Here is a 26,089-nt window from a genome sequence, read left to right on the forward strand (position 1 = left end):
AATGCTGTGCTAGTGCAAGCAGTTCGCATAGCTATGTTAAAAATGGGGATTTGCGGAACTGCACCATAATGCCCTTGGGCAAAAGTTTCCTTCAAAACCAATGAGCTGTGCTAGAGGTTGCACAAGCATGGCTGCCGTAGTGCAACACTAGTCTGGAACCTAAACTCCAGATGTAGCACAAGTAGTGCAACAGCTTTGTGCTGGCGCAGTGTCCTTCTGCAAGAGCAAATCAGGATGTCAGCCACTGTCTATTGATATGCTAATCCCATCCAAAAGCAAATGTGGAATTTTCCAGAAAAATAAGAAGGCATGAAACCACCAGTGGCAATACACACATGAAAACATCTTAACAGCTTTTATTTCACCAGTAGTCAGCAGTTTTTCACCCACCACGCACCAGCCCCCAAACAATAAAAGTTAAATAAATAGCAGTAGTAAATCTCATACAATACTTTCAGAGGCGTAAACATTCATTTCACTCAAAGTAGTACCACCACTTTTTTTTTTTTTTTTTTTAAGCACACATATACCCAAAAAGGGGGCTTGGGGTTGTTTTCTCTTTTGGCCAACAAGACCTACCAGTCCACATCTCAACTGGAAACTTGCACTATTTCCACCAACTGCATGAGATTACTACCCGTTTGTGCTCAACCCAGAAAAACCATCTCAATAAACTGTCATTTAAAAAATTGTATTGCAAGATTAGAGTATTTTTCTACAAATGAAGACCCTCCACATTACTTTCTCATCTGTTCAGGGAAGACTATCATGCTCAACATGGAAACCAACGCAGTGATTTGCCAGCATTAGAGTCTCATCATTGCAGACCAGATTCAGGTTGAAGGTTGACGTCAGAAACACTTAAGCACTTTTCCAGGAGTTTGACAGTGAGCCTTTTGGCTTTGTTTTCTTTCTATTTTTCTCTGCAACTCCCATTTACACAATCTTCCAAGCAGGAGTTTGCCCATCAGCTGGAAGCTCATGTTGGGTGAGGTGGGGGGGGGGGGAGAAGGGATATGTGAAATAATTGGCACATTCATGGCTTTTGTGGAAACAGTTCTGGGTTGTCCATTGCATTGCATTGCATGATTCCAGTGCACACTGTGGCCTTCAAGTTCTCCTCCCCAAGGCAAGGGAATACCCACACTGTGTTTCTCAGTATTTACAGCACATGTTCTGTCCTCCAACCATCCAAAAAGGAGGTCTATCAGACACAAGAGCAGATACCTCCACACAATGGGGGTTAAGACATAACTCCAAACACAGGATTATGACGGCAAATACTAGGACCATATTCTTCATAATCTTTCTTGGTGTGACATACTTCGAAGAATTCTGGCTGCAGTAAACAAAGGCAAGAAGATATGTATGAAAAAAGTATACCAACCAAAATGAGAACAAAGACACTCAGAATTAGAACAGGCATAGCACTACTGCATGCACTTCAAGGCAGGAGAGAAAAAACATACACTAGCAGTGCCCAGAAAAGTTGCTCTAAAATTAGACTTTGGTTCCTTTGAGACAACAGTAAAATGTACAATGTGAAGTATGCAAATTCTAAGCGAGAGCTTACTCACTCTCCACATTCCTACAGGCTTCCGTCTTCTTTCCCAGCAGCAATTCACATGCTGGTCAGATCCCCAGCAGCAACCTCATACAATTTCTGCAGCGCCACCTGCTGGCTAGCTCTTGCTTTCCGAGAAAAAAATCCCCTTTTCCCCACACCTGCCAGAAGAATAGTAATTTGTTCTTGGAAAACAAGAACTGACAGGCAGTGGAGTCATATAAGGACCCTGCTCAGCATTTGATCAGAGCATGAATCTGCGCTAGAAGCCAAACCAAATCTGTGGGAGGGTGAGTAAAGTTCTTTTTTAGAACTTGCACTGAGTTGCACATTGTGCATTGTACAACTGTCTGGAAGGACACTTTGAAATAATCCCTTTTGGAAACAGCAGCACTGATATCCACTGCACTGCCACTGGATCTTAGCATTCAACATGTTGTGTTTACATGTTGCGAGATCCATCCCTAGGCTACCTTGCCAATTTATTTTTAGACTATTTTTTAAAAATGCAAGATACAGATGTGTGTTTAAGGTGTTTTTCAGCACAAACACTTGAGACAGGAAACAAAAGTGTAAATGAAGAACAGAAAGCCTGGAGAAGAGTTATGGGTGCACACATTCCAGATCCAGGAAGCAGAGCAGCTGACTAAAACAGATGAATTCCAAGTTCGATGCCTTGAGCAGCTGACTGAGGTGGATATGTTCAGATTTCCAGGCTTCCTGGATCTGGAATGTGTGCACCCATAACTTCATTTCTTCAGTGACCCATGAGGTTTATTATCAAAGACATTAAGGATACATCAAAGAGACATTAGAAACTATATTCTCTGGGTCCATATAGGAGCTTGGCTCCTCCTTTGTGCACATTATGTTTGACAGCAATATGTGAATATATGAATATATGGATTGATTATACCATTTATTTAGTATTTATTTTTCCACTGCATTTGTGTGTTCTATTAACACGGTATTCTGATTGAGATTTCTTGATTTCACGTGTTTTCCGTTTTGTATTGTGAATTTGAGTGATGGGGGGCAGGTGGGATTTTAAAAAAAATCCGAGAGGTTTGATCTTCTCATTCTTCTTGGTGACTGTTGGAGATACTATAGGATTTTTCTAGCAATTTTTTTAAATTTCCCTCCTTATTTTTAGGTCTTTTTGCAGTTGCGGTTCCCCTAACCCCCTGTTTCCCATAAACTTTAATGCCTCGTCAACCGTGAATTTGCCAAAGGTGAGGTTTTGCCAGGACGAAACCCTAGCGGTTGGCAAGGGATGACTGTATATTGATCTCTGCGAATTCCATATGCCGAATGCATTTTTCTTGTATTCTGTATGCTACTCTTGCTTGTCCTCACAGGGCAAAGATGTGTAGAAAGAGCAAAAAGAGAACAAGTTCTTGTTCCATAGGAACATAGGAAGTTGCTTTATACAGAGTCAGACCTTTGGTCCATCTAGCTATTGTCTACACTGGCAACAGGTTTCCAAGGTTTCAGGCAGAAGTCTTTCCCAGCCCTACTTGGAGATGCCAGTTCCAAGGCCTTCTGCATGTAAGGCAGATGCTCTACCACTGCACTGTGGCCCCATGATTGGCTAGCCAAGATCTGGGTCTGGAGAAGGCCGTTAGATCATTTGTATTGTGGTTTTGGAAGCAATCATGGTTGGCTTCTTCCACCACAGGCCACAAAATAAGGTTCATGGCTACTTTTAAACTCCTGCCATCAATGTCTGTGCTCCACGTCTTTGAAATCTGCTATCGCTCAGAGCAGATCATAATTCCCTACAAGCCAGTGCCAACAGTCCTAAGAGGAAGAAAAATGAATGTATATTTGCAGACGTGGCCCAAAAAAGAGAAGATGGATTAATATTATAGCAAGGGATGCTCCTATTATTATTATTATTTCTTGTTTACACAGTCAGACAGGTGTTATTGACTGGTTTGTTTTATCCAGACATCGAGTCCTTCCCAAGGACCTGGGATGCCAGAATTTTATTGTCAATGGTGATAGATATTGTCGCAGAATATAGGCTGTTCCCAGTAAAGCTGCTTTTTGTAATTGGCTGATGGTGATTTCTGTGGCCCCTATGGTGTTGAGGTGCTCTTCAAGGTCTTTTGGAACTGCACCCAGGGCGCCAATGACCACTGGGATTATTTTGGTCTTCTTCTGCCACAGCCTTTCAATTTCAATTTGTAGATCTTTGTATTTGGTGATTTTTTCTATGTCTTTTTCTTCTATTCTGCTATCCCCTGGTATTGCTATGTCGATTATTTTGACTTGTTTTTCTTTCTTCTCGACTACAGTTATATCTGGTGTATTGTGTGGCAGATGTTTGTCTGTTTGTAGTCGGAAGTCCCATAATATTTTTACATCTTCATTTTCTTCAACTTTTTCAATTTTATGGTCCCACCAATTCTTGGCTACAGGTAGCTTGTATTTTTTGCAGATGTTCCAGTGTATCATCCCTGCTACCTTGTCATGCCTTTGTTTGTAGTCAGTCTGTGCGATCTTCTTACAACAGCTGATCAGGTGGTCCACTGTTTCATCTGCTTCTTTACAAAGGCGGCAACTGCTGTTTGTTGTGGATTTTTCGACTTTTGCTCTTATTGCATTTGTTCTTAGTGCCTGTTCTTGCGCAGCCAGTATTAAACCCTCCGTTTCTTTCTTCAAGTTGCCATTCTTAAGCCATTGCCAGGTTTTGGTGATGTCTGATTTTCCACTTATATTGTGTAAATATTGACCATGCAGGGGCTTATTTCTCCATTTTTCTGCTCGGTTCTTGACTATTTTTTCTTGTAGGCCTGTTTTGTTTCATTGGTGTTGAATAGTTTCGCGTTCTTGACCATTTGAAGTGCATCTTCTTCACTGTCCCTTATATATTCTTCAAGGCCTCTTTTCTCCTCCTCTACTGTTTGATGGACTTGCAGCATTCCTCTTCCACCTGAGCTGCAAGGGAGGTATAGCCTATCTACATCACTGCGGGGGTGCAGAGCATGATTTCCTGGTCTTACGATCTAGCGTCTCTAGCTCTGCCTGGGTCCAGTCTATTATTCCTGCAGTGTATCTAATAACAGGTATAGCCCAGGTGTTTATGGCTTGTATGATGTTCCCGCCATTGAGTTTGGACTTGAGGATTTTTCTGACTCTCCTGATGTATTCACTTCCAATTTTTCTTTTAACTTCAGTGTGTGCAATGTTATCAGCCTGGAGAATGCCCAAGTATTTGTAATGTTCTTTCTCTTCCAGGTTCTTGATCTTGCTTGCATTGGGCAGTTCTATTCCTTCTGTTTTTCTTATTTTTCCTCTGTTCATTATTAATGCAGCACACTTGTCTAGTCCAAACTCCATTGCTATATCGCTACTGAATATACGGACAGTGTTTAGCAGTGATTCGATTTCTGACTGGGACTTTCCATACAACTTCAGATCGTCCATGTACAGCAGATGGTTGATTTTACTTGATGTTTTAGATGTTTGGTAACCGAGGCCTGTTTTGTTTAGTATTTGTGAAAGTGGGGTCATGGCGATTACAAACAACAGAGGGGATAGTGAGTCCCCTTGGAAAATGCCTCTTCTAATGCTAACCTGTCCAAGTGCCTCGCCATTGATTGTTAACTGTGTACTCCACATGCTCATTGCTTTTTTAAATAAATATCTGAATGTTTTTGCTGACACCAGTTGTTTCTAAACATTTTAGTATCCATTAATAATAATAATAATAATAATAATAATAATAATTATTATTATTATTATTATTATTGCATGCCCACTGATAGAAAGGACATTAGCTTCATCTCAATCTGCTGTGGAGGTTTGATCAGTCCTATGTACAGAGACAAGAACCTGAGCAGATGACCTCGGATCTCTTCCAGAATAGCGATTCTAAAAGCAAAGTGATTTCAAAAGCAACATACCGTGGATGCAAGCATGGATCCTCCAAACCAGACTGCATAGCGCTGCATGTGGTGACTTATCACTTGAACTTCAATCGGTTTGGGCTGGAAAGCAAAACACAACCTCCAGTTCAGTAAACACAGAGCAACCTTGCTTGTTCAGACCTCCTCTCTGGCCTGAAGAACAGCTGTGCCTTGACCCCGTATTTCAAGTGCTTGCTATAGGACAGTGGTTCCCAAACTGGGAGCTTCCAGATTTTTTTATTTTTATACCGCCCATAACTTGCACCTCTGGGCAGTTTACAATCAAAATCATTTGACACATTAAAATCATTTAACACCTTAAAAATTAAAACCAGCTGAACTACAGCTCCCATCATCCCCACCCACAATAAATTGTAGCTGGAGCTAATGGGAGTTGTAATTCAGCCACATCTGGAGGCTCCCTGTTTGGGAACGGCTACTATAGGGGGAAGAAAGGGGAGTCCGAATACCCAGCCGTGCAGAGACAAGCAGAAGCACTCTTCTGTCCACAAACTGCTGCATTTGTCGTCTAGCATCTGGGTCCCACACCCTACTGCAAGGCTCATAAGCTTGTAAACTGTTTCGACAGGTTTTGAGGAACGAGCATCCTTACAGGAGCCAGTTTCAAGTATCTCAAATCCATTCTAAACTCTCCCCCGCCCCCCCGGGATGCAGCTGTAATTGAAGAAGGGGGGACAAATGTCTGTGGGGCATACTGGCTGCTCGCTGTTCATCTCCCACTTCCCCAACTCACTGGCACACTGTTAGCTCATGATCACAGCTTAGGGACCCTTTTTGAATCCCGCCCTCATTAACACAACCGTGTAAAACTCAAATACTTCTTTTCACCACCACCCTTGCAACATTCCTTAGCAACTGGGTTCAATTTACCCCAAATCCTAGAGCAAAACTTGGGACTCAGTTTCCCATGGAAAATTTTGGCGTGTGCATGTGTGTTTAAAGTGAGAGCATAGGCAAATAAGAAAGATAAAAGTGTTGATTTATGAGGCTATTGTTGTAGGTATATAAGCTTTAAAATGATTCTGAACCAGGGCACAATATTATTTGCACAGGCGTGCGAGAGGTTGTTTTCTTCACGGTGACCTTACCATTCTTATGCAGTAAGACCAAAGCAGGGCAGGGCAGATTTCACTTCTTCCAGGGCCCACTCCAACTATTCCATGCCCCTGCCCACCCCACAATCTGCAGAAGTCATCTTTTCTTCTGTTTGCTAATAGGACCCACAACATTGCCATCCAAAGTCCACTGCAAGAGATAAGGGAAGGCAGAAGTCTCCCTGCCTACATCATCTCCATATTAGCAACAGTGGTTCCCTCTTGAGCCTGTCTGAAATGTTCAGAACAGCTGCTCCAATGGCCGAAAAGACAAGCCACAGATCAGGCCTAAAGCAGCACATGTCCTAAGCAGAACGTGATGCTATGGCAAAAATGTAAAAGAAAATTCCAGCTGTGTTGTAAAATGAAAAGCTCCAGATCTTTTAAAAATATAAATATTAATAAGGCAGGAGCCAATAAGCATGCTCACTTTTGTTTTTTGAAAAGTGAGTGGTCCTAGGACCTCCCTATAAACCAATCAGAGAGGAACTAGGAAGATTGACTCCTCAAGCAGCCAGAGTGCCCAGAGGGTGGTAAAGTCTTTTTCTTTTAGCCACTCAAAATAATCCAATCACATTTTGGTTAGAAAGCAGGCAGGCAGGCAGACAGGCTGTTGGTAAGTCTGATCTTTTGCTGGGTTCTTTGTTTGGAGGGGAAGAATGCAACCTCTGCTTTCTCTCCCTTGCTCTCTGATCTGTATGCAAAGCATTATGGCCCATTCCCAGCATGACATGCCATAAAACATTGGAAGGGACAGCAAACTGTAAGACTGGACTAATTCGATTAGAAATTGGCATAAGCAGCCAGAAAGTTCTTTTAGGATCCAAACTGCTTTTCAAATAATTGCAGAAGTAGCTTTCCATATAGGTGTGGTGTACGTAGAGAAAGAATGAATTCTGTTACAATGAAAATAATTTTAAAAATCCATATGATATGTAGAGAGTTAACCAGGTTTTTCTTTGGATTGTGGCCAGTATCTGTAACATTAATATGTCCACTGGGAGTTATGGTTCATTGGGCAAGGATTAAGGAGGCGATCTCTATTTAAAAAACGTTTGTTGCTTGCTAGGATGGACACTCAGGCTAAGAGATGGGCACCCAAGGCAGGCAGAGAGTGGCACCCAGCTGTTCAGTAGGCATTGAGTAGGGAGAGGGTGTCCCCATGCATATTTGCTTCCCATGGAATCCTTTAGGTTACAAGAGATAGTTCATAGCTGCCGCAAGAATCATTGAAAAACTTGTGATTATGTATCCATTTTTACAAAGAGCTACACTTGTAACTTCAGAATGCATTTGTTCTCCACTTTTGTAGCTGGTTTCTGCTTTATCTGTGGCTTATATGTATTTACTTTTATATGTATAGCCTGTGCTTCCCCCAAGAAGCCCAGAGTGGTGCACATGGTTACATTTATCCTCCCAACAGCCCTATGAGGAAGGTTATGCTGAGAGATAAATGACGGTTCCGGAGTCACCCAGTGAGTTTCATGGCTGAATGGGGATTTGAATTTTTATTTCCCCAGTCTAGTCCAGCACATTAACCACTGTACCACTCTGGCTCAGAGTTCTCTCTTGTTGCTTATTAGTAGTATTCATTTTTTAAATAGATCAGGCAGGCATAGCTGCCTCGGTAACTTCAGAATGTAATTCACTCTCCACAGAAGCAGCCTTTTGTAGCTGGTCTGTGCTTTACTTGTGGCTTGTACAGTTCTTTTCCTCGGTGTGTGGGCTTGTGATTTGATCCCACTAACTCTCTCCTGTCGAGCAATTGAGATTTTTGTGTGTGCGCATTTTGGATCCTACTCATTAGCTACAAATCTTCACTTTGCCAGTTACTGCAAAGGCACTCGCTTAGTCCTGGTTCCACCTCCACAGCTGCCTGCAATTGGCTCCACCTCTCACTACCTCTGGTGCCACCCATCACCTGCCCTGCCTAGCAGCACCCCCACCTCACTCCCAGGAGCCACCAGCTGCCACTGCCCCTCATGTACTATAGGCCATAAGAACCATTTTGCCTTTACCACAACATTTCAGGACTCGTCTTTGGCTTGAACAGATGCTTGTAGTACCCTTGTAAAAGTGTCATCTGATTTACAGGCCTCGTTAATAGCTACACGTGCACTTGCTTTGCTCATTCATGCATTTAATAGGTAGTAAAAGTCTTGTTTACCTTTATCCGACCACCACTGAGCTCTTCGCTGACTTTCAGTCGAGCTTCCACGACTCTTTTCAAGTCTCTCTGTAGCCGGCGCCCAAAATCCCTGAACATTGTGGACCCTCCTGAAAGAACCACATTCTATGGGGCAAAGAAAGAATGATTCATTTGTTTGCTTTTGTTCCTTTCAGCCTATATGGTCCAAAACTGGTCATGAGCACAAGACAAAATCAAATGTACTAGCTGATCCGGCGCAGAGCATCTGTGCCCTTAGTTCTCCCTGTCTCTCCTCCCCCTCCCCGTCCACTTTCCTTCCCCACCCGTCAGCCTAGCGGGCGCTTTCCTTCACCAGCCATCCTGGCCGGCGCTTTCCTTCCCTGCCTGCCGGCCGGCCTGACATCCACTTTCTGTCCCCACTGGCCCACCAGCAGTGCTTTCCCTCCGTACCCACCAGAGGTGCTTTTCCTTGCTGGCTGGCCAGGCTGGTGCTTTCCCAGCCCACCTGCCGCTGCTGCCATTTTCTCACCTGTCCCCGTCACTATCCAGGCAGCTGCTCGCAAACTCTTGCAAGAGCTGCCACACATGGGATTAGCAATGGTTATGCCTTGGAGAGATGGAGAGAGAGAGAGAGATAGGGATTTTCTAAGGGGAAGCCCAAACTACACTGCACACAGAGGAAAAACAGGATACAAATCACATTACACTTAGCCATATGGCAAAACAAATATGCCACTGGACCGTCCCATGGCAAGTATGAACACCGGGTTCACTGCACAAGCAGTTATCAGCTTGGAGATCAGTGCGTGTTCTGAGGCACAGCCTGGATTGTGTACATCTGCCTTCAGATTTAGAAAAAGCCACACACTGCAAGTCATTTCACTCAGAGGCACTGTTAAGCCCGGACCTCAGGGTGCAGGTCCCCACTCCCCTGGAGGGCCCCATCAGCATGCGTGCCAGCAGCCAACACTGGGAATCTCTTCCCCGCGTGGTCGCCGGCATGGGCTCTGCAATGCCTCCCTTCTCCGTCCAGGACACCCGCAGCCTGGTGCTGGCCATCCAGAGACTCTCTCCCTGTCTCTCAGCAGGCTGCTGCTGCTCCTCACACCAGCTGATCAGCTGTTTGGCATGTGGGCAGGGCTAGCATGGAGGCCCCTGCCTGCCTCTTGGCTCTTTAGCAGCATGGGATGGAAGGCTACCAAGCAGCAGAGGGCTAAGCTTGGGAGGCAGGTGGCCAGTGCTGGCTGCCCCCAGACTTGCGCAAGCCCTCTGCTCTGCCTCCCTCACCACTGCCTGCTTGTGTGCTGTGCCTGCCTCATTGTGGGACCCATCCAGAAAAAGCATGGGTGGGATTATATGGGACTTGTATGGGTTATTCCCCCACACTTTTTTTGTATTTCTAAGATGGCTTGGCCTAGGGCTTTGATAATTGGCACATATGCAGGGCAGGAGGGCGGGGCTCTGGATATTTAATTTGAAGCAGATTGGTCAATCCATTTATTTTCAATAAATTAGGGAGGGGTTTTTTAAACTTCTAAAGAGGCCTGTAAGTGACTTGTTTTATGGCAGAAAATTACAAAAACTTCTGGAATTGAAGCCCCCCCTTGGACCATAATTCCACCCCCATGTGGAGGAATATGCTTTCATTTAAAAGGGGTACAGCACTCAACATTTCTGCCCAACCCTTTAGATCTCCTGGAATGGCTTGGCCTAGGGTTTTGATATTCAGCTCAGATGCAGGGCAGGATGAGAGGGCTCTGTATATTTAATCTGGAGCAGATCAGTCTATGCATTGATGTTTAAATGATTTTTTTGATCTTTTGTAACTTTTTAAACAGTGGGAATAGTGCACTCAAAAAATGCTGTGTTAAACCTTGGCACCCAGGTGCACCTCTGCACTCAGGGACTTGGGAAAATAAGCTGCAAATTTGTTTGGAGCTGAGAGTTCTCCCTCATTAGAACATAGCAAGCTGCCTTATACCACTGGTCCATCTAGCTCAATACTGCCTACACTGACTGGCAGCAGCTCTTCAAGTTTTCAGGCAGGAGTCTTTCCCAGCCCTACCTGGAGAGATGCCAGAGACTAAACCTGGGGCCTTCTTCATGCAAAGCAGAAGCTATTGAGCTACGCCCTCACTCTTTCACATATCTTTCAAGTCCTTTCTCAAAGCTCACCATTTCCACGTGGCCTTTGGCTTATCCTCTTGATTTTTACTCTCAGTCATAACCAAGCTTTAAGCACCCACTGACTGCATTTGCCCCAATCCATCCTTTCTTGCCCTCGTCTCTCGCTCCCCTACTCTTCCAGTTTTAGACTGCAAATTATTTGGGGGCAGGGAGCTGTCCAGCTTCTGCCCTGCAAAAGTGCCGTGTGATGTAAATAATTAGGTTTCACCACAGCAGTCCTCGGATCTCAACAGGCAAACCACTTCTAATGCTAGACAATTGGAGCCTTCATCTCTGCAATCTGCTCCTGAATGAAGGCGCATCTCACATTTCCTTGAACTGTGCATGCTCAGTTCCTCTGGAGTAGGGCCAAATGGTTGTGTTGCCACTATTAAGCCACCAAGGAGAAGGTTCACATGGTCATCCAATATTTCCCAAAGTAGAAGCTGCCATTTCACAGATCAAAATCCTTCCTTCCCCTCCTGCTGGAACTGTAGCAACCAATAAATATCTATATTAGCAGACCACACATTATCAAGACACATCCAAGGTGGATGCACTTGAGCGACTTTTCATGAACAAAGAAAACCATTTCTCCCCTACTAATCCCAGGACTCTGCACTATTGTAGAATGCAGGAAACTCTGAAAGCCACCAATTCATGCTGCTAGAAAGACGACAAAGCTGGCAATTACCTGGGAGAAGCCAAGTCACATCTGTCACAGTGCATAAAGTACCTGCTAGTAAGAGTTACTGGCTGCCCTACCATGCGCTAGATCGCACTTGCTCCTTAGAGAAGCGAAGTAAGCAATTATAGACTAAGCCAAGATGACTGTAGTTTATGCTTGGCTGGCCACTGGTGCAGTCATGTTGGCACATCTGTTCAACAAGATGTTACTGCCACTCAAAGATTGCACATGGACCTAGTGCGCAGAGGGTTGAAATACAGTTGCAGCAGAATCCTCATGGAATCCTGGCACCAGGAAGAGCTCTTCTAGAAGAAGATTCCACAGGTTTAGAGTCTTCCATATCTCTGGGCTTTGAAGCCTACATGAGTGAATTACATTGCAGCAGATTTTGGCATTTAGAGGTGCACCTAGGTAATTTTCGGCCCAGATGTCCAGGGTTAAGAGCACTTAATTGAAGCAATTTAAAGATTATGATTCACTTCATTCTGCCTTGGGATCTCCCCCCACCCCAGATCTGGTATGTTGGGAACACACATCATATCAGAGCATTCATAAGATCTGTTCAGCCCACTGAAGTCTACTGAGAAGAGCATCAACTCATTTTAGCTTCAACATAAACTATAAATCAGGACTAGTAGTATTTATATTTATACTCTACTTTTCCTTTTTTAAATCATTAAGCAACATACAAAAGAAGCCGCCATAAAACACATAGCAACGGCCAAGAGGGCAGCTTAAACCATTCGTCTATTACACCAAGTTCTTATGAGAGCACTGTGCACTCATGCCAACACCACCAAGATATCACACATCCTTCCAATCAAATTCAGGGACTAAACAGAACAGGTGTCTTCTGGAGATTGGGAAGATTGCTAAACAAGGAGGTCATCATCACAGCTCACCTAACAGCCCACTACATCTACAGAGAGCATCCCTGTAACTCAGGAGATAAAACATGCTCAGGTTCAAGGGTGGATTCAGTTGTCGGACAGAAATTGGACTCATTTGCTTTGAGTAAGTTGTGCTCCAAGATTTATCCCTGGATTGAGCAGTTGTGGGGACGGGGGGGGGGGGGGACAAAAGCAAAGACACACACACTCTCTCTCTCTCCCGCCCACCCCGCCCACAAGGGAGCTACAGATAAGAACTCAGGCAGCCTATGGCTGCCAAATAATAACATTTGCTTAAGGGGGAAGTGGAGGGAGGGGCGGGAATTACACCCTCCTCTTTGTGCTGGCCATAGCAAGAGCTGCTGAGCTTTTCTGTCTTCATTCCAGCATGTTACATAATATAAAACCTGTGTTCTGTGGAGGTATATACAGTGTTGCACAGGAATATCCAAAATCTTTCTAAACACCTTACATAAGGTAAGCACAGTACTCCTGAAACAAAGACAGGAAACAGAGCAGCAAGGATGTACGTTGGAAGCTTTTGAAAAACCACCAGTTGTCCTCTGAAGAATATAATGTTATCATCGTGTTTATTTGCGGTCATAGACCAACATTAAAGCATACATAGTAATACACATATAATATAATAATAATATATTCAAAGATCCAATATTATCTCATCCTGATCAGCAGTTTCCAAAATATAATATTATTAGGCACTCCAGCCAGGCATGCCATAATGATCAGACAGTGCCACCTACCTATCAAGCTCAGATTTTAAGCCACCCCTTTAAACCAATTTAATAGTTTCAAAGGGATTTTTTTGCCATCTGCAGTTTGGGATTTCCCCCCAAAGAGAGAGAGAGGGAGAGTGTAAAAAACTAAGTTGGTCATTGTCTTCCTTTGTACTTCACCATTTATTTATTTTTTAGGTTGGCAGTGAAGAAAGGATTTAATGCAAGCTCCTGAATTTTATGTAAACTGCTTAGAAATGATTTATAGCAGGCAGTTTATAAATCTAAATAAATAACAATCTTCCTCACACTTTTAATATATACTTAAACCTAAAAAGGCAAGGGGACAGGAACAAGCTCCAGTTGGCTTCAGCTGATCACACTCTTCTCCCAGTCCCTGGTCAAACTCTGCCCCCACACTTTTAATATGCTTCCTCCCTGGTTTTATTGCTTTTTCACTCCAACTTCTCCTTGCCAATTGCCTCTTCAGTCAGTTTGCATCTGCTGCTATGGAAATTTGTGTGCAGCAATCAACAGTTCCCAGCTAAATGACTCTCAAATGGTGTGTGTGCGCGCACACACACAAAAGATGAAGATAAAGATGATGGGCAGTGACAAAAATAGGCACGAATAGAAGCCCCCATGGTTGAAGGGAACTGGGTCTCTCAGATGCAGGACTCTTAACAGCTATGAGGAGTCCTTCACGCAGCCAACCATGTTGAAATGAGTGTGATTTGTCATCAGCCTAGCTTAAGAAAACACTGTCTGTTATTCAGAAAGCAGCATAGCAGAAAAATATGGAGCACTCCAGGAAAGACCCAAGTAATTTAATCCCAGCTGGAAAAGATTTAAGAATGAACCACCAAACAAAAGACAGAAATTAATAAAAGCAGACTCCACTCGGCAGTCTGCTATTGACAATAAAGTGGGAGCTCGGATACTGGGTTTAGCATTTAAATGACTAACACTTTCAATAAATACTTAAAATAAAGAAAAAGAAGGGACAGTCAGCAGGGACAGAGCAACACTCCTTGTTATTACCAAACCACTAACAATTAATTCCTTCATAGAGAGCCCACATGACAATGGGAGATCTCAAGTTCTTTTCCCTCAGGGCTGACTCCCAACTTATTTTTGCTTGTGCCTGTTCTTCAGACACTTAAGATATAGTAAAGTGGCTGCATCCATCTTTAAGGGTCTATAACTCCCTTTGGTCATTGTTGCTGGGGACAATGGGAGCTGTAGCCCAACAACATCAGAGGAACCAAAATGGGAAACCCCTGCGATCAAATAATTATGTTGTTACATGTTTATACTGCCCAAGTCAAAGATTGCTACGTGGTTTACAAACCTCAAAGTTTGCAATTAAAAGCTACAAGCAGTTAAACAAAGACAGTTAAAAAGAAGTACCAATGGCCTGATTAAGAGGATGTATTTTAAAGGCCTTCTTAAAGGCCATCAATGGAGGTCAACCCACGTTTCTCGGGAGGGAGTGTGTTCCAAAGCCCAGGGGCAGCTACAGAAAAGGTCTGGCCTCAAGTCACTGACAAATGGGCCAATAGCAACTGGAAGTTGACCTCCCCTAATGACCTCAGTAAATGGTGGGGATTATAAAGAAGGTGGCACTCTCTTAAGTGCCCTAGGCCTTTAGATATAAAAATCTAAAGATATATATCTTTAATGCAGACAAATGCATGGACTAATTCTTCACACAACTTATCTTGTGGAACTCACTATCATAAGAGGTGCTGATAGTCTAGCATAGAACATTTAGGAGCAGCCTTGCAGGATCAGACCATTGAATCAAACATCCAATTTCCAACCATGGCCATCGAAATTTCAGGAAGCCCACAAGCAGGGCCTGAAGGCAACTGTTTCTCAGTGACTGAGTCCCACGGGCATATTACTTCTGAATATGATGGTTCCATAAAGAAGTAGAGGTAAGCAGCGAGGTGGCCAGATTTGCAGATGATACCAAACTCTTTTGGGTAGTGAAATGCAAAATGGATTGTGAGGAGCTCCAAAATGATCTCTCCAAACTGGGTGAGTGGGCAACAAAGTGGTAAATGTGGTTCAGTGTTGGCAGGTGTAAAGTGATGCACATATTACCCCTACTTCTAGATCATTTATGAATAAATTAAAAAGCTTTCTAGACAGCTAAACAGAACTTCTGTCTGCAGATGCACACTCATGGGCTGCCCAAGGTACTAAAGTGCCTGAGGCAAGGCGTAAATTGCTGCCTTGCCCCATCCCCTGTAGGGGGGAAGCTCCCTTTCAAAACCAACCCTTGCAAGCTTTGAAAGTTCATGGGAAACAGGGAAGGTTGCCAGTGGCCTCCTCTCCCTGTATTTCTTGCAAGCTTCATGAGTGTGAGGGGAGGCACACCTTGCCACTTTTGTAAAGGTCAGATTGATTCAAAGAGTTGCGCTAATGGTGACACCGGTGGGGTACTTTGCCACCCTGCTGGCATCCCAATGATCTGCCACCTATGGCGACAGCCTCACCTTGCCTCATGAAAGGGCCTCCTTGAATGAGTATGCCTCTGAATAGTCTGGTATTTAGCATGTTGAGGAGTCTCCCTAAGAGGCAGTGTTTGTGTTCATGTGGCAGATGCTAGATCTTGCCACACAGCACACACTCAGAACAAAAGACTCATAGTGTGAAGAAGTAGAAATAGCCTCATGTTATTGACCATGCTAATGAACAGCTTCAAAATCAGCTTTGAGCAATATCCCACAAGTCTGTTGTATTGAAACTGCATGCAATTTGTGGCTTATTCCCACTTCATAACAATACCCACCTTCAAATATTTTTTCACCTCCTCCTTTCCTACACATTTTAATGACCCAAGCAGAAGAGTATGGGGGGGGGCCTCTCAAAGTTCAATTCCTTCCCCCCACCAACTGACCAGTTATCCCGAGTATATCTGTTACCATCAGCAAAACAGCACCACCACTCTTAAGATACACAGTACTCTTAAGACTGAAAAAACAAGAGTATTTAGTACATGCAATATAACCACCATGTAAAAGAACCTTTGAGCTGCTCTCACTGGTGGCCATCTATGCACCACCCTGGAAACTTTATGCTGGACAGTTCAAGTCTTTCTTCAACATGAAACTGCCTGGATGCTTTCAAAACTACTGGGCTTGTTCTCATAACTGGCAGCTGGGTAGGAAGAGCCTCCAGCTGGACCTTTTGAGCCATGCATGTTCCCGAGAAGTGTGTCAGGAGGAGTGGGTGGAGGAGGGGCTGTCTGCTGGCCTCCATCCAATGAGGACAGGGCAGGACGTTCTTTTCCTCCATGCTCAATACAGAGCTGGCTACACCAGGTTGGTTGGCCACTGCCATCCTGGCCAGATCGAGGCTCGCAGGCAATCATTTCCCCACCCCACCTTGAGGTTTGCCAGTACATAGCTGCTTCTCAGGAGTTCACATGAGGATTAGGAACATAGGAAGCTGCCTTGTACCGAGTCAGACCCTTGGTCCATCTAGCTCAGCTTTGCCTACACAGGCTGGCAGTGGCTTCTCCAAGGTTGCAGGCAGGACTCTTTCTCAGCCCCATCTTGGAGATGCTGCCAGAGAGGGAACTTAGAACCTTCTGCATGCAAGTGCTCTTTCCAGAGCAGCCTCATCCTCTAAGGGGAATACTTTACAGTGCCCACATGTAGCCTCCCATTCATATGCAAACCAGGGTGGGCCCTGCTTAGCAAAGGGGACAATCCATGCTTGCCACCACGAGTTCTCCTCCTGGATTAGAGCCTATCTAATCCCACCTGTATCCACAACCGACATCTCAAACAGGTGGGAATAGCCAATATAGTTAAAGAGCCCATCAGTCCAGTGCAAGCTCTCCATTTTCAGCTGAATATGCTTTAGCTGCCTCCTCAGTCCCAAAAGATACCTTATATAAAGGACGCCGAACGTCAATGGGGCAGTTCTGTATGACTTCATCAACAACATCCGAAATGGACTCCATGAAGTCTGGATTGGCAAACTGGGAAGAAAAGAGGGCAGGGGGAGATTGCAGGGACACAAATTACTGGTTCATTATACAAGGCGGCAGTTCCCAAACCTGGATTCCCAAATGGTTGTACTACAACTCCCATCTTCTGCAGCAACATTGGTCAAAGGCTGCGGATGATAGGAGCTGTAGTCCAACAACATACTGATAACACCCCACACCAAACCTCCTGATGACCTCACCCAACGGTTTCATGTAAATGTTAAAAAGCATTGGTGACAGAATGGAGCCCTGTGGGACTCCATATAATAGCTCCCATTTTAAAGAGGAACTGTCACCAAGCTCCACCATCTGGAATCTGCCTAAGAGATAGGACCGGAACCACTGCAAAGCAGTGCCTCCTATCTCCATTTCCCCCAGGCGACCCAGAAGGATACCATGGTCGATGGTATCAAATGCTGCCGAGAGATCCAAAAGAACCAACAGAGTCACACTCTCTCTGTCGATTCCCTGGTAAAGGTCATCCATCAGGCCGGTCAAGGCAAACTCAACCCCATAGCTAGCTCTAAAGCCAGTTTGAAATGGGTCTAGATAATCGGTTTCCTCCAAAAATGCCTGGAGCTGTTTAGCCACTTCTCTCTCAATCACCTTGCCCAACCATGGGAGACTGGAGACCAGCCTATAACTATCCATCACTGAGGGATCTAGGGAAGACTAGATAATTGCCCATCACTTTCAGAATAGAAACTACAGGTGGTCAACTATGGGCTAAAACAACTTCAAGTCCACAGTGACTCACAGGACCACTTTCTCTCACATGATATATCCGCCTATGCCATACCCTCATCGGAGGCACTTCTCCAGGTGCCTCTGCCTTTTGCAGCATGGTAGCAGGTTCTTTTAGGTGGTGGCACCCTGTCTGTGGGACACTCTCTCCAGGAAGGCTTGCCTGGCCCGCCCTCCCTCCCTCCCTCCCATCTGTGTTGGTGCCTGGTAAATACCCTTTTGAGTTTTCCCAGTCTCTTTAATACCAGCCAAGCTGGTTTTATTTTTCTGCTCTTTAAAACCTGCTGTTACACATTTGGGTTTTATTGCATAAATTTGTAACTCTTGTTGCTGGCTCTCAAGAAAATTATACTAATAGGATATAGCAGAATTTTTTTAAATAGTTTAAGCTAAGGCCTAGAAAACAGAGGATATGTTAGCATTGTTTAAAGCTATGTTTAAATAAATTCTCACATCTTACTAGGATTTGGCCACAAGATGGAGCTCTGCCATCAGAAGCACTATTAAATGTCATCAAACCACCACCTCAACCAACAAACAACTCAGCCACCATCTTTCTTACCTCTGGATGAAAGAAGATTTCTGGACCAAGGAACCTTTCATAACCAACATCAATAATAAATTTGTTTCTGTTGATTGCATTAATGCCTGTGTATTGTTTGATCCACTTACGTGGGTCAACATCATACTTGGCAAATTCTTTTACTATATCAGGGCAAATGTAACAGTATTTTTCCTGTGAAGAAACACAAGAACAAAGATAGACAATTATTTTTGTGATTAAAAAGGCTAAGCTGCCTACAGCTGAGCCTGCAACATACTTGGAGAAGAACTCCAAGCAAAGTTTAAAGAAAACAGGCAACATCCAGACTAACATTTCATTTGTGGAAGTATGTTTTTAGTCATGCAAGGGGGAAGGGGTACTTTTTGGTGGTTCCCCTTTCCATCTGCAACTGTCTGTGCCTCTCAGGAATGTGTCATAGAGGGGCACAGGTGGCTGCAGAGAGAAGAGATCCCCTTCTTCACTGTGAGCGAGACATTAATCTGGATGTCAGCCAGAGTAAGTTCCATTGAATAATCCCAGCAATTCCTGTGACTGTGGCAGCTGTCCACACACACACTCCGAGGAACTGCTCCTGGCTGTATCTTTAATCACCTCACTGACATGCTACATTTGTCCACGTGCTTGCATACTCAACGATGGAAGGAAAGCACAGCTACAGGGGTGTGAAGGAATGAAGCCTGAACCTCCTCCTTTTGTGTTACAGATTTCTATACTGCATCATCCCTATGTTCCATTTTTAAAAGTTGTGCAGAGGTCAAACATTCACAGCTCCTGTTCTAAACCTGGTTTGGGAGGGGAAAGTGTTTTAGTTCAGAGAGTTCAAGTTAGGTTCAAGTTGGAGTCTTTGAGAGCCAGGAGCAGAGAGCTGAGAAGAGCTGCTGAAATTAAGAGTTGAGAAATCACTGGGAGAGTCTAGGCTGAAAATTCTCTTGAGGTCTGAATCACCCTCAGAGCAGCTGAAGGAACAGTCTGGAACTGAACCTCCAGTACAGGAAAGGAGGAGTCAGACCTGAAGCTGAGCAAGGGGGAAAGCCAGGCCTGCTGCAGAAGTTGATTAGAGTTGATCATAAAAAAATTCCTGGTAAGGAATCTGGATTGAGACACAGTATGAGGTGCAGGTGAGATTGGATGCATTTTTATCCTATTTTATTTATGCTCATATGGCTGCTGTTCCTTTGTACTAAATTTTCCAAAATAACTACTGTTTTTGATTGAACTGTTTTAGAGGAAAATTTCTCTTTTTGAATTTAATGATCTGTAGCCTCTGTCTGTTTTCCCCACCCCATGCTTAGGAGCCTTTCCACACTATCTAACTTTGAATGAAACAGGGGTTTGGAAGGCTGTTTAAGTAGACTCAGCCAGAAAAAAATTACAGAAGCCTACTTGGTGGCAGTGCTGAAGCTTAAAGTCATGGGATTGGTTGAGACCAGGCTGTGACAAGGGCTTTTTGTTTGTTTTTTATTATCATCATCAGCAAATACCACTGAACATCCAATCCTACTCCTGGCAAGCTGCATAGAACTGACTGACCAAGCTTTGCTCTACTTTTCAATAATCATAGTCAAAAGGGAAAGGTGAAGGTTGTGTCTAGAACTCTGAGAAAGCATCCTTAGGGATACAGGGCCATTGCTCCTAAAGAAGACATACTGATTGACTGATTGACAAATTTGTATACCGCCTTTCATTAAAACAATCCCAAGGCGGATTGGTCAAAAATTGTCAAAAATCATATTGGTCAAAAATGAATTGGGCTTTTGCATAGTGTCTAGGAGGGGCCATTGCTCAGTGTTAAAGCACAAGCTTTCTATACAAAAGGTCCCAGATTCAATCCCTGCAAACTTCATCAGAATATAAGAAGAGCCTGGCTGCTAAATCAGGCCCAAGGCTTATCTAGTCAAGCATCTTGTTTCCTTCAGTAGCACACCAAATGGTTCTGCGAAGCCCACAATCAGGAGATTAAAGGCATGCCCCCTCTCCTGCCTTTGTTCCCTCCCACTGGTACTGGTATTCAGAGGCATTCTGCCCTGAACCTGGAGGTAGCATTATAGCTATCAAGAATGGTAGCCACTGATAGACTTGTCCTCTATGAGTTTGTCTAAGCCCCTTGTATGTACAGCCATCCAAGTTGGTGGCCATCACCAATCCCATGTCAGAGAATTCCATATAAGAACTTCAATTGAAAGGATGGTGGTAGCAACTGATAAGAACCATGCCCTATACCTGCTTAGAGTGGACAACTCCAGAGATGAAAGTTTGGGCGGTATAGAAGTTTAACAAATGAATGAATGAATGAATGAATGAATGAAATAAAACTGGCTAGATGGACCAACAGTCAGACTCAGTAGAAGGCCAGTTCATGTGTTCCCAATAAGTCCTCCACCTAGCAACAGTTTGAGTTTCATCTCTCTTTGTTGCCTTGGCCATTTTTGGTGCTGCTCTAGTTTCCCTTTTGCTGCATATTTGCACTATCGGCTAAGGGCAACCCTTCCATGAGGCAGGGTGAGGCAGAGGTATGCAGGGGGTGACAAGGGTCATGTCCCTGCCACCATGGGTGCCACCCCTCTGTGTGCTGCTGCCGCCGCCCTTGGCCCATGGGGGTATGCTGCTCATTTTCTCCTCCTTGCTCTGCTGGGGCACACGGCTTCCTCACCCATCCCCACCCTGCTCTTGACTTGAGGAGGGAATGCCCTCGTCACCATTGCCTACCTTGGGGGCATAGCCGAAGGGTGCTCATGTGTTGCCACCACTTTAGCAGCATCTATATATAGAATTCTACAGGGTGTGCCTTGGAATGTGTGTCTCAGCACCCAGCTGATTGGATGGGCGGCAGACACACCTAATTGGCTGAGGCGCACCTAGGAGGATTGGTCGCTGCGGTGGCGGGCCCAGCTGCAGAGGCCAGAGGCGGCAGCGGGCCTGGCCCGGCCGTGGAGGCAAGGCCCAGATTGGGGGGGAGAAAGTGCAGGGGCAGAAGTGGCGGTGGGGAGGAGAGGTGGCTGGGCCCGGAAGCAGAGACTGGGGCAGAGGGAGGGGGAGAGGTAACCGCCAGCCCCAAAGAGCGCACAGATGCTCTGGGTGGAGTTGGCTAGTGGCCTGAAAAGGCCAAGGAGTTGGCTAGTGGCCTGAAAAGGCCAATGTGGAGTTGGCTAGTGGCCTGAAAAGGCCAATGTGATGGTACCCACCCACAGATGAGGGTACCATCACATTGACCTTCACCTCAGGCAGGAAAGTATCTCAAGGGGCAAAAAAATGACAGGAGATAATTCACAAAAAAAGTGGCAGGAAGAAATCTAATCTACGTCCCACCCACATGCAACTATTTACATGTGGCACAGTGGTACTACAGCAATGGTGGGAGACAGCCACTAATAGCAAACTGCTTTTGGGTAGCAGGGAGAAGGGGTACTGAACTAAAGTGAGGGGGAGAGATCACTGATGCTCTGTTAGGGACATTTTCAGAGTCTGGCTGGCTCCATGGACATTTTTACCTTTATGGCTTTAGCCGTTTCCAGCGATTGTTCAGGTGGAATCCCCACCTCCCTTTCCCTTAGGAGCTGTTGGATGAAATACGTAATATCTCTGCCTGCAACAGGGATATGTTTGATGCAGCTTCCAATTACATAACCTTCTGCCTACAGAAGAAGAAGAAAACGTTTATGCATCAAGAACCAACAGCAATAAGTTCAGCCTTTACAGCTGAATTTCAGCCACTTTTAGCTCAATGAAACCAGTGTTTGTTATCTGTTAACAAACAAAATGTTGTGCACCTATAAGACCTAGGTGACAGACCGAAGGCCAATTTACACAACTGCTCCTTCAGGTGGTCACAGTTTTCCTCCCAGCTTAGACTGCACTGTGCCCATTGCAAATTGGTCTCCGAGATACTGACCTCAAACCGTGATTTGGCATTGCCATCACCCAGAGCACAATAGGCAGGCATGCAAAAACGAGACTTCTGCTGTTGACGAACTATTGAAGTGACCCATTTGCCACATGCACAGTATAAGCTGGGGCTGGAAAACAAAGAGGGGCCAGGTGTATGCATGGTGGCAGTGTGAACTGGCTGGTACTTTCATGTTCTAAATGGAATTTTAGCTTCTTTAGGGTCTCAAAGGATTAAACTCCAGCAGCAGGAACACCGTCAAAAGCATTCTCTAAGGGCGAAAAAGCTATTTTAATCAACCTGGGCTGGGATCCAAAAAGCTACTTTACGTGTGCGCTCAGGGGCTTGTGTATACTCAGTGGGATTGTTGCCCTTTTTCTTTCATCAGCAGGGCCCCATGCACCACAAGCTACTTTTAAAACATAGCAGAGTTTTCAAAAGTGGTCCACAATGAAATATGGGACGTGTCTGCAGAAAAAAAAATCAGAAATCTAAACCCTTTGAGGGTGCGTAGAACTCATGCACAGATCATTAGATCCTGGTGCCAGATAAGAGCTTTTAGAATGCTTTCTGTAATGTAACTATAGAATAACTTCTATATGTTGTGATTTTTTTTTTTTAAGGCAAGCAAAATGTTTCTTAAGCCCCTAAAAAGAGAAAAGCAAGGCACTGTACAGTATGCAACAAAGAATTAATGGCAAAGCCCTGTTGCCAGGCTTACACTCCAAATAAATCTAAGCTTTTCACATCTGCTTTTTTGTGTGCAATCAACTTGAAAACATTTCTGGCTTGCTTACTAAATACATATTTGTGTTCTGTGCGTCTTGATACTGAATTTTAAAAGCATTCATTTAATAATCTTTCCTCCTATATATTTAATATATCTGCATAATAAATCTTCCGCCCCGTCTCATTCTTCCACAAACCACAACATAAACCTCTTCTTCTCAGCTGTGGTAAGACAGTGTTCCCCAACCTTCCCCTTCAAACAAGACATAGAATAAGAAAAAAATGGGGGCACACCATAATCACATGCCAAAAAAAAAAAAAAAAAGCAAGCTGTCAGAGGGTTGATGTGCCCCCATTTTCTCTCTATACAATGTATTTGCTTATCCACGCAGCCCTCCTTCTGCATTATGGGGCAAGTCAGCTGCAAAAGCCAGGAGTTTAAGCTTCCCGCATTTCAAGCCGAGTTGCCTCAAAATGCACAGGGGAGGTGGCGTCCCCTTCCCAGACAAAGGAATCTCCAGCTGCAAAGCAGAAAGTTTAAACTCTCAGATTTTGCTGCCGACTCATTCTTTCAGGAGTTCGGAAATGGTGGTGGGGGTGAGTGTTCTCCTTCCATTATGGGGCAAGTTAGCTCCAGAAGTGGAGAATTCAGACTCTTTGCTTTTGGAGCTGGCTCAGAGTAAGTCAGCATGAAACACCAACCAGTGTCCACAGCACATTAGCTGGGAAACATGGTGTTAAGAGAAGGGCCATAATGCTGAATAGGCAAAGTGCGGCCTGCAAGTGCTACTTACCACTGGAATGACATGGGTCACACCATCACCACTGTCAATGACAGTGCCTGTTAAGGTACGCTCCCCAACTTGCCGTGACGTCCAGGATGCAGCTAAGGCTAACACCGCCTGCACAGAAATCAAATACAAGTGTCAACTACAACAATACAGCAACCATAATACCACCCAAATTTCCAGCCAACACAACAGCTGAAGACTAAAAGCCTGAAAGCATAGTCAGGGGCTTGAGCTAGGAAGCCCCTTGCTCAAATCCAGTTGATTACCAGCTAGCCTTAGGCAAGTCATGATCTTGCTGCCTTATCTCCAATATGAAGATAATACTGGCCTGTCATAAAAGATGGTCATAAGGATCACCAAAATAAAGCACGGTAAGTGCTTTAAATCCTCAAAATAACTCTATTCTAGTAATTAAAAGTGTTATTTAAAAATCATCTGCTGTCTGAAGCTAAGCAGAAAGCTACTTTAATGGATCACTCTGAGAAATGGCACCCATATTTTTGTAGTGCTGTTTCTGAGTGTCATTAGACTTAGCTTCTTCAAAAGATGCAGTTTGTTGCTTTCAGTTTCATAGGAAGCTGCCTAATACAGAGTCAGACCCTTGGTCCATTTAGCTCAATACTGTCTACACTGACTGGCAGCAGCTTCTCCCAAGTTTCGTGCAGGAGTCTTTCCCAGCCCTTCCTGGAGATGCTGCCAGCGATTGCACCTGGGACCTTCTGCATGCAATGCAGACGCTCAACCACTGAGCTGCAGCCCCATCCCCTTATACTAGCGGTACTCAGACTATATCGTAGCAAGCACCCACAAGGAACGAATCTTTCCATTCAAGTCCAGTTTCTGAAATTTTCCTCCCACCTTCAGTAACCAAGATTTGAAAATTGGACAGAGAATGTCAGCCAGAGAGCACAGAAACCGGAGGGAGAGTTCAAACGGGGGCAAGCACGCTAGGTTGCCAATATGTTCCCCACTTACAGACTCACCAGTGGTCACATGAAGCTGCCTATAGTCAAGATCTATATAAAAAAGCATACCACACACACACAGAGATGCTCTATTGATCCTCAGCACCTTCAATCAACATAGTAATTGGGAAGGCACACAACTAATTACAAGAGTGACATAGGCAGTATTCAGCATCATTCACAACATACGCAGAAGGAGATGACGACAACAAGGACTCTAGCAACAGTTTAACCTTCGAATAAAGCATTCCTTTCAATTGAAGGCCTTTGCATCTAGGTAATACACACAGAAGGTTCTCTCTCTCTCTCTCCTGTTAAAACACTACACCATTCAATTTTTTCCCCGTTTACCTGAACAGCAATGTAAAGTCCTGGTACATTAAAAGATTCAAACATAATTTCTGCAAGGTATTCTCTGTTTTCAGGTGTGTTCAATGGAGGTTCCGTCTGTTCAGAAAGAAGATATTGTTATATTACAAATAAAAAAACATATCCTTCATTAAACTTGGTCTTGATAGCAGAAAACAGAGGTGCTCAGATTTAAGAGCAGTCCCATAAAAAGAGTATAAACTGATCTGACAAGCATACATAGACCCAGTTATGTGATTGGTAAAGTACATAAGAACAACCCTGCTAGATCAGGCTCAAGGTCTATCTAATCTAGCATCCTGTTTCACACAGTGGCCCACCAGATGCCTCCGAGAAACCCACAGGCAAGAGGTCTTTCCCACTGTTGCTCCCCAGCAACTGGTATTTAGAGGCATCTTGCCTCTGAGGCTAGAGGTGGCCAATAGTCACCAGACTAATAGTCACTGATAGACCTGCCCTCTATGAATTTGTATAAGCCCCTTTTAAAGCCATCCAAGCTAGTGGCCATCACCACATCCCGTGGCAGATAATTCCATAGATTAATTATGCACTGTGTGAAAAAGTACTTCCTTCTGTCGGCCCTAAATTTCCTGACCAATTTTTCATTGGATGACCTCTGGTTCTAGTGTTGAGAGAGAGGGAGAAAAATATCTCTGTCCACTCTCTCTACTCCATGCATAATTGTATACACCTCTATCACATTTCTCTGTAGTCGCCTCTTTTCCAAACTAAAAAGCCGCAGATGCTGTAGCCTTGCCTCAAAAGGAAGGTGCTCCAGACCCCTGATCATCTTGGTTGCCCTCTTCTGCACCTTTTC

The 26,089-nt window shown here is 44.4% G+C and overlaps 1 protein-coding gene across 2 annotated transcripts in view; it reads right to left on the reverse strand.

Annotated features, from left to right (window-relative positions):
• Positions 1 to 340: 340 nt before the first annotated feature.
• Positions 341 to 26,089, reverse strand: part of ACTR3B (actin related protein 3B) — a 42,104-nt gene continuing 16,355 nt past the window's right edge. For both annotated transcript variants that reach the window (XM_053263498.1, XM_053263499.1), the window contains 8 exons: positions 25,255 to 25,350; positions 23,942 to 24,049; positions 22,024 to 22,167; positions 18,533 to 18,706; positions 17,125 to 17,217; positions 8,761 to 8,886; positions 5,476 to 5,559; positions 341 to 1,339 (listed from right to left, as the gene is read on the reverse strand). In XM_053263498.1, the coding sequence (XP_053119473.1) occupies positions 1,244 to 1,339; positions 5,476 to 5,559; positions 8,761 to 8,886; positions 17,125 to 17,217; positions 18,533 to 18,706; positions 22,024 to 22,167; positions 23,942 to 24,049; positions 25,255 to 25,350 (921 nt within the window). In that variant the 3' untranslated portion in view covers positions 341 to 1,243. The remainder of the gene's footprint in view (positions 1,340 to 5,475; positions 5,560 to 8,760; positions 8,887 to 17,124; positions 17,218 to 18,532; positions 18,707 to 22,023; positions 22,168 to 23,941; positions 24,050 to 25,254; positions 25,351 to 26,089) is intronic.

Source organism: Hemicordylus capensis, chromosome 6 (genome assembly GCF_027244095.1).
Source record: "Hemicordylus capensis ecotype Gifberg chromosome 6, rHemCap1.1.pri, whole genome shotgun sequence".
In the NCBI taxonomy this organism is placed as follows: domain Eukaryota; kingdom Metazoa; phylum Chordata; class Lepidosauria; order Squamata; family Cordylidae; genus Hemicordylus; species Hemicordylus capensis.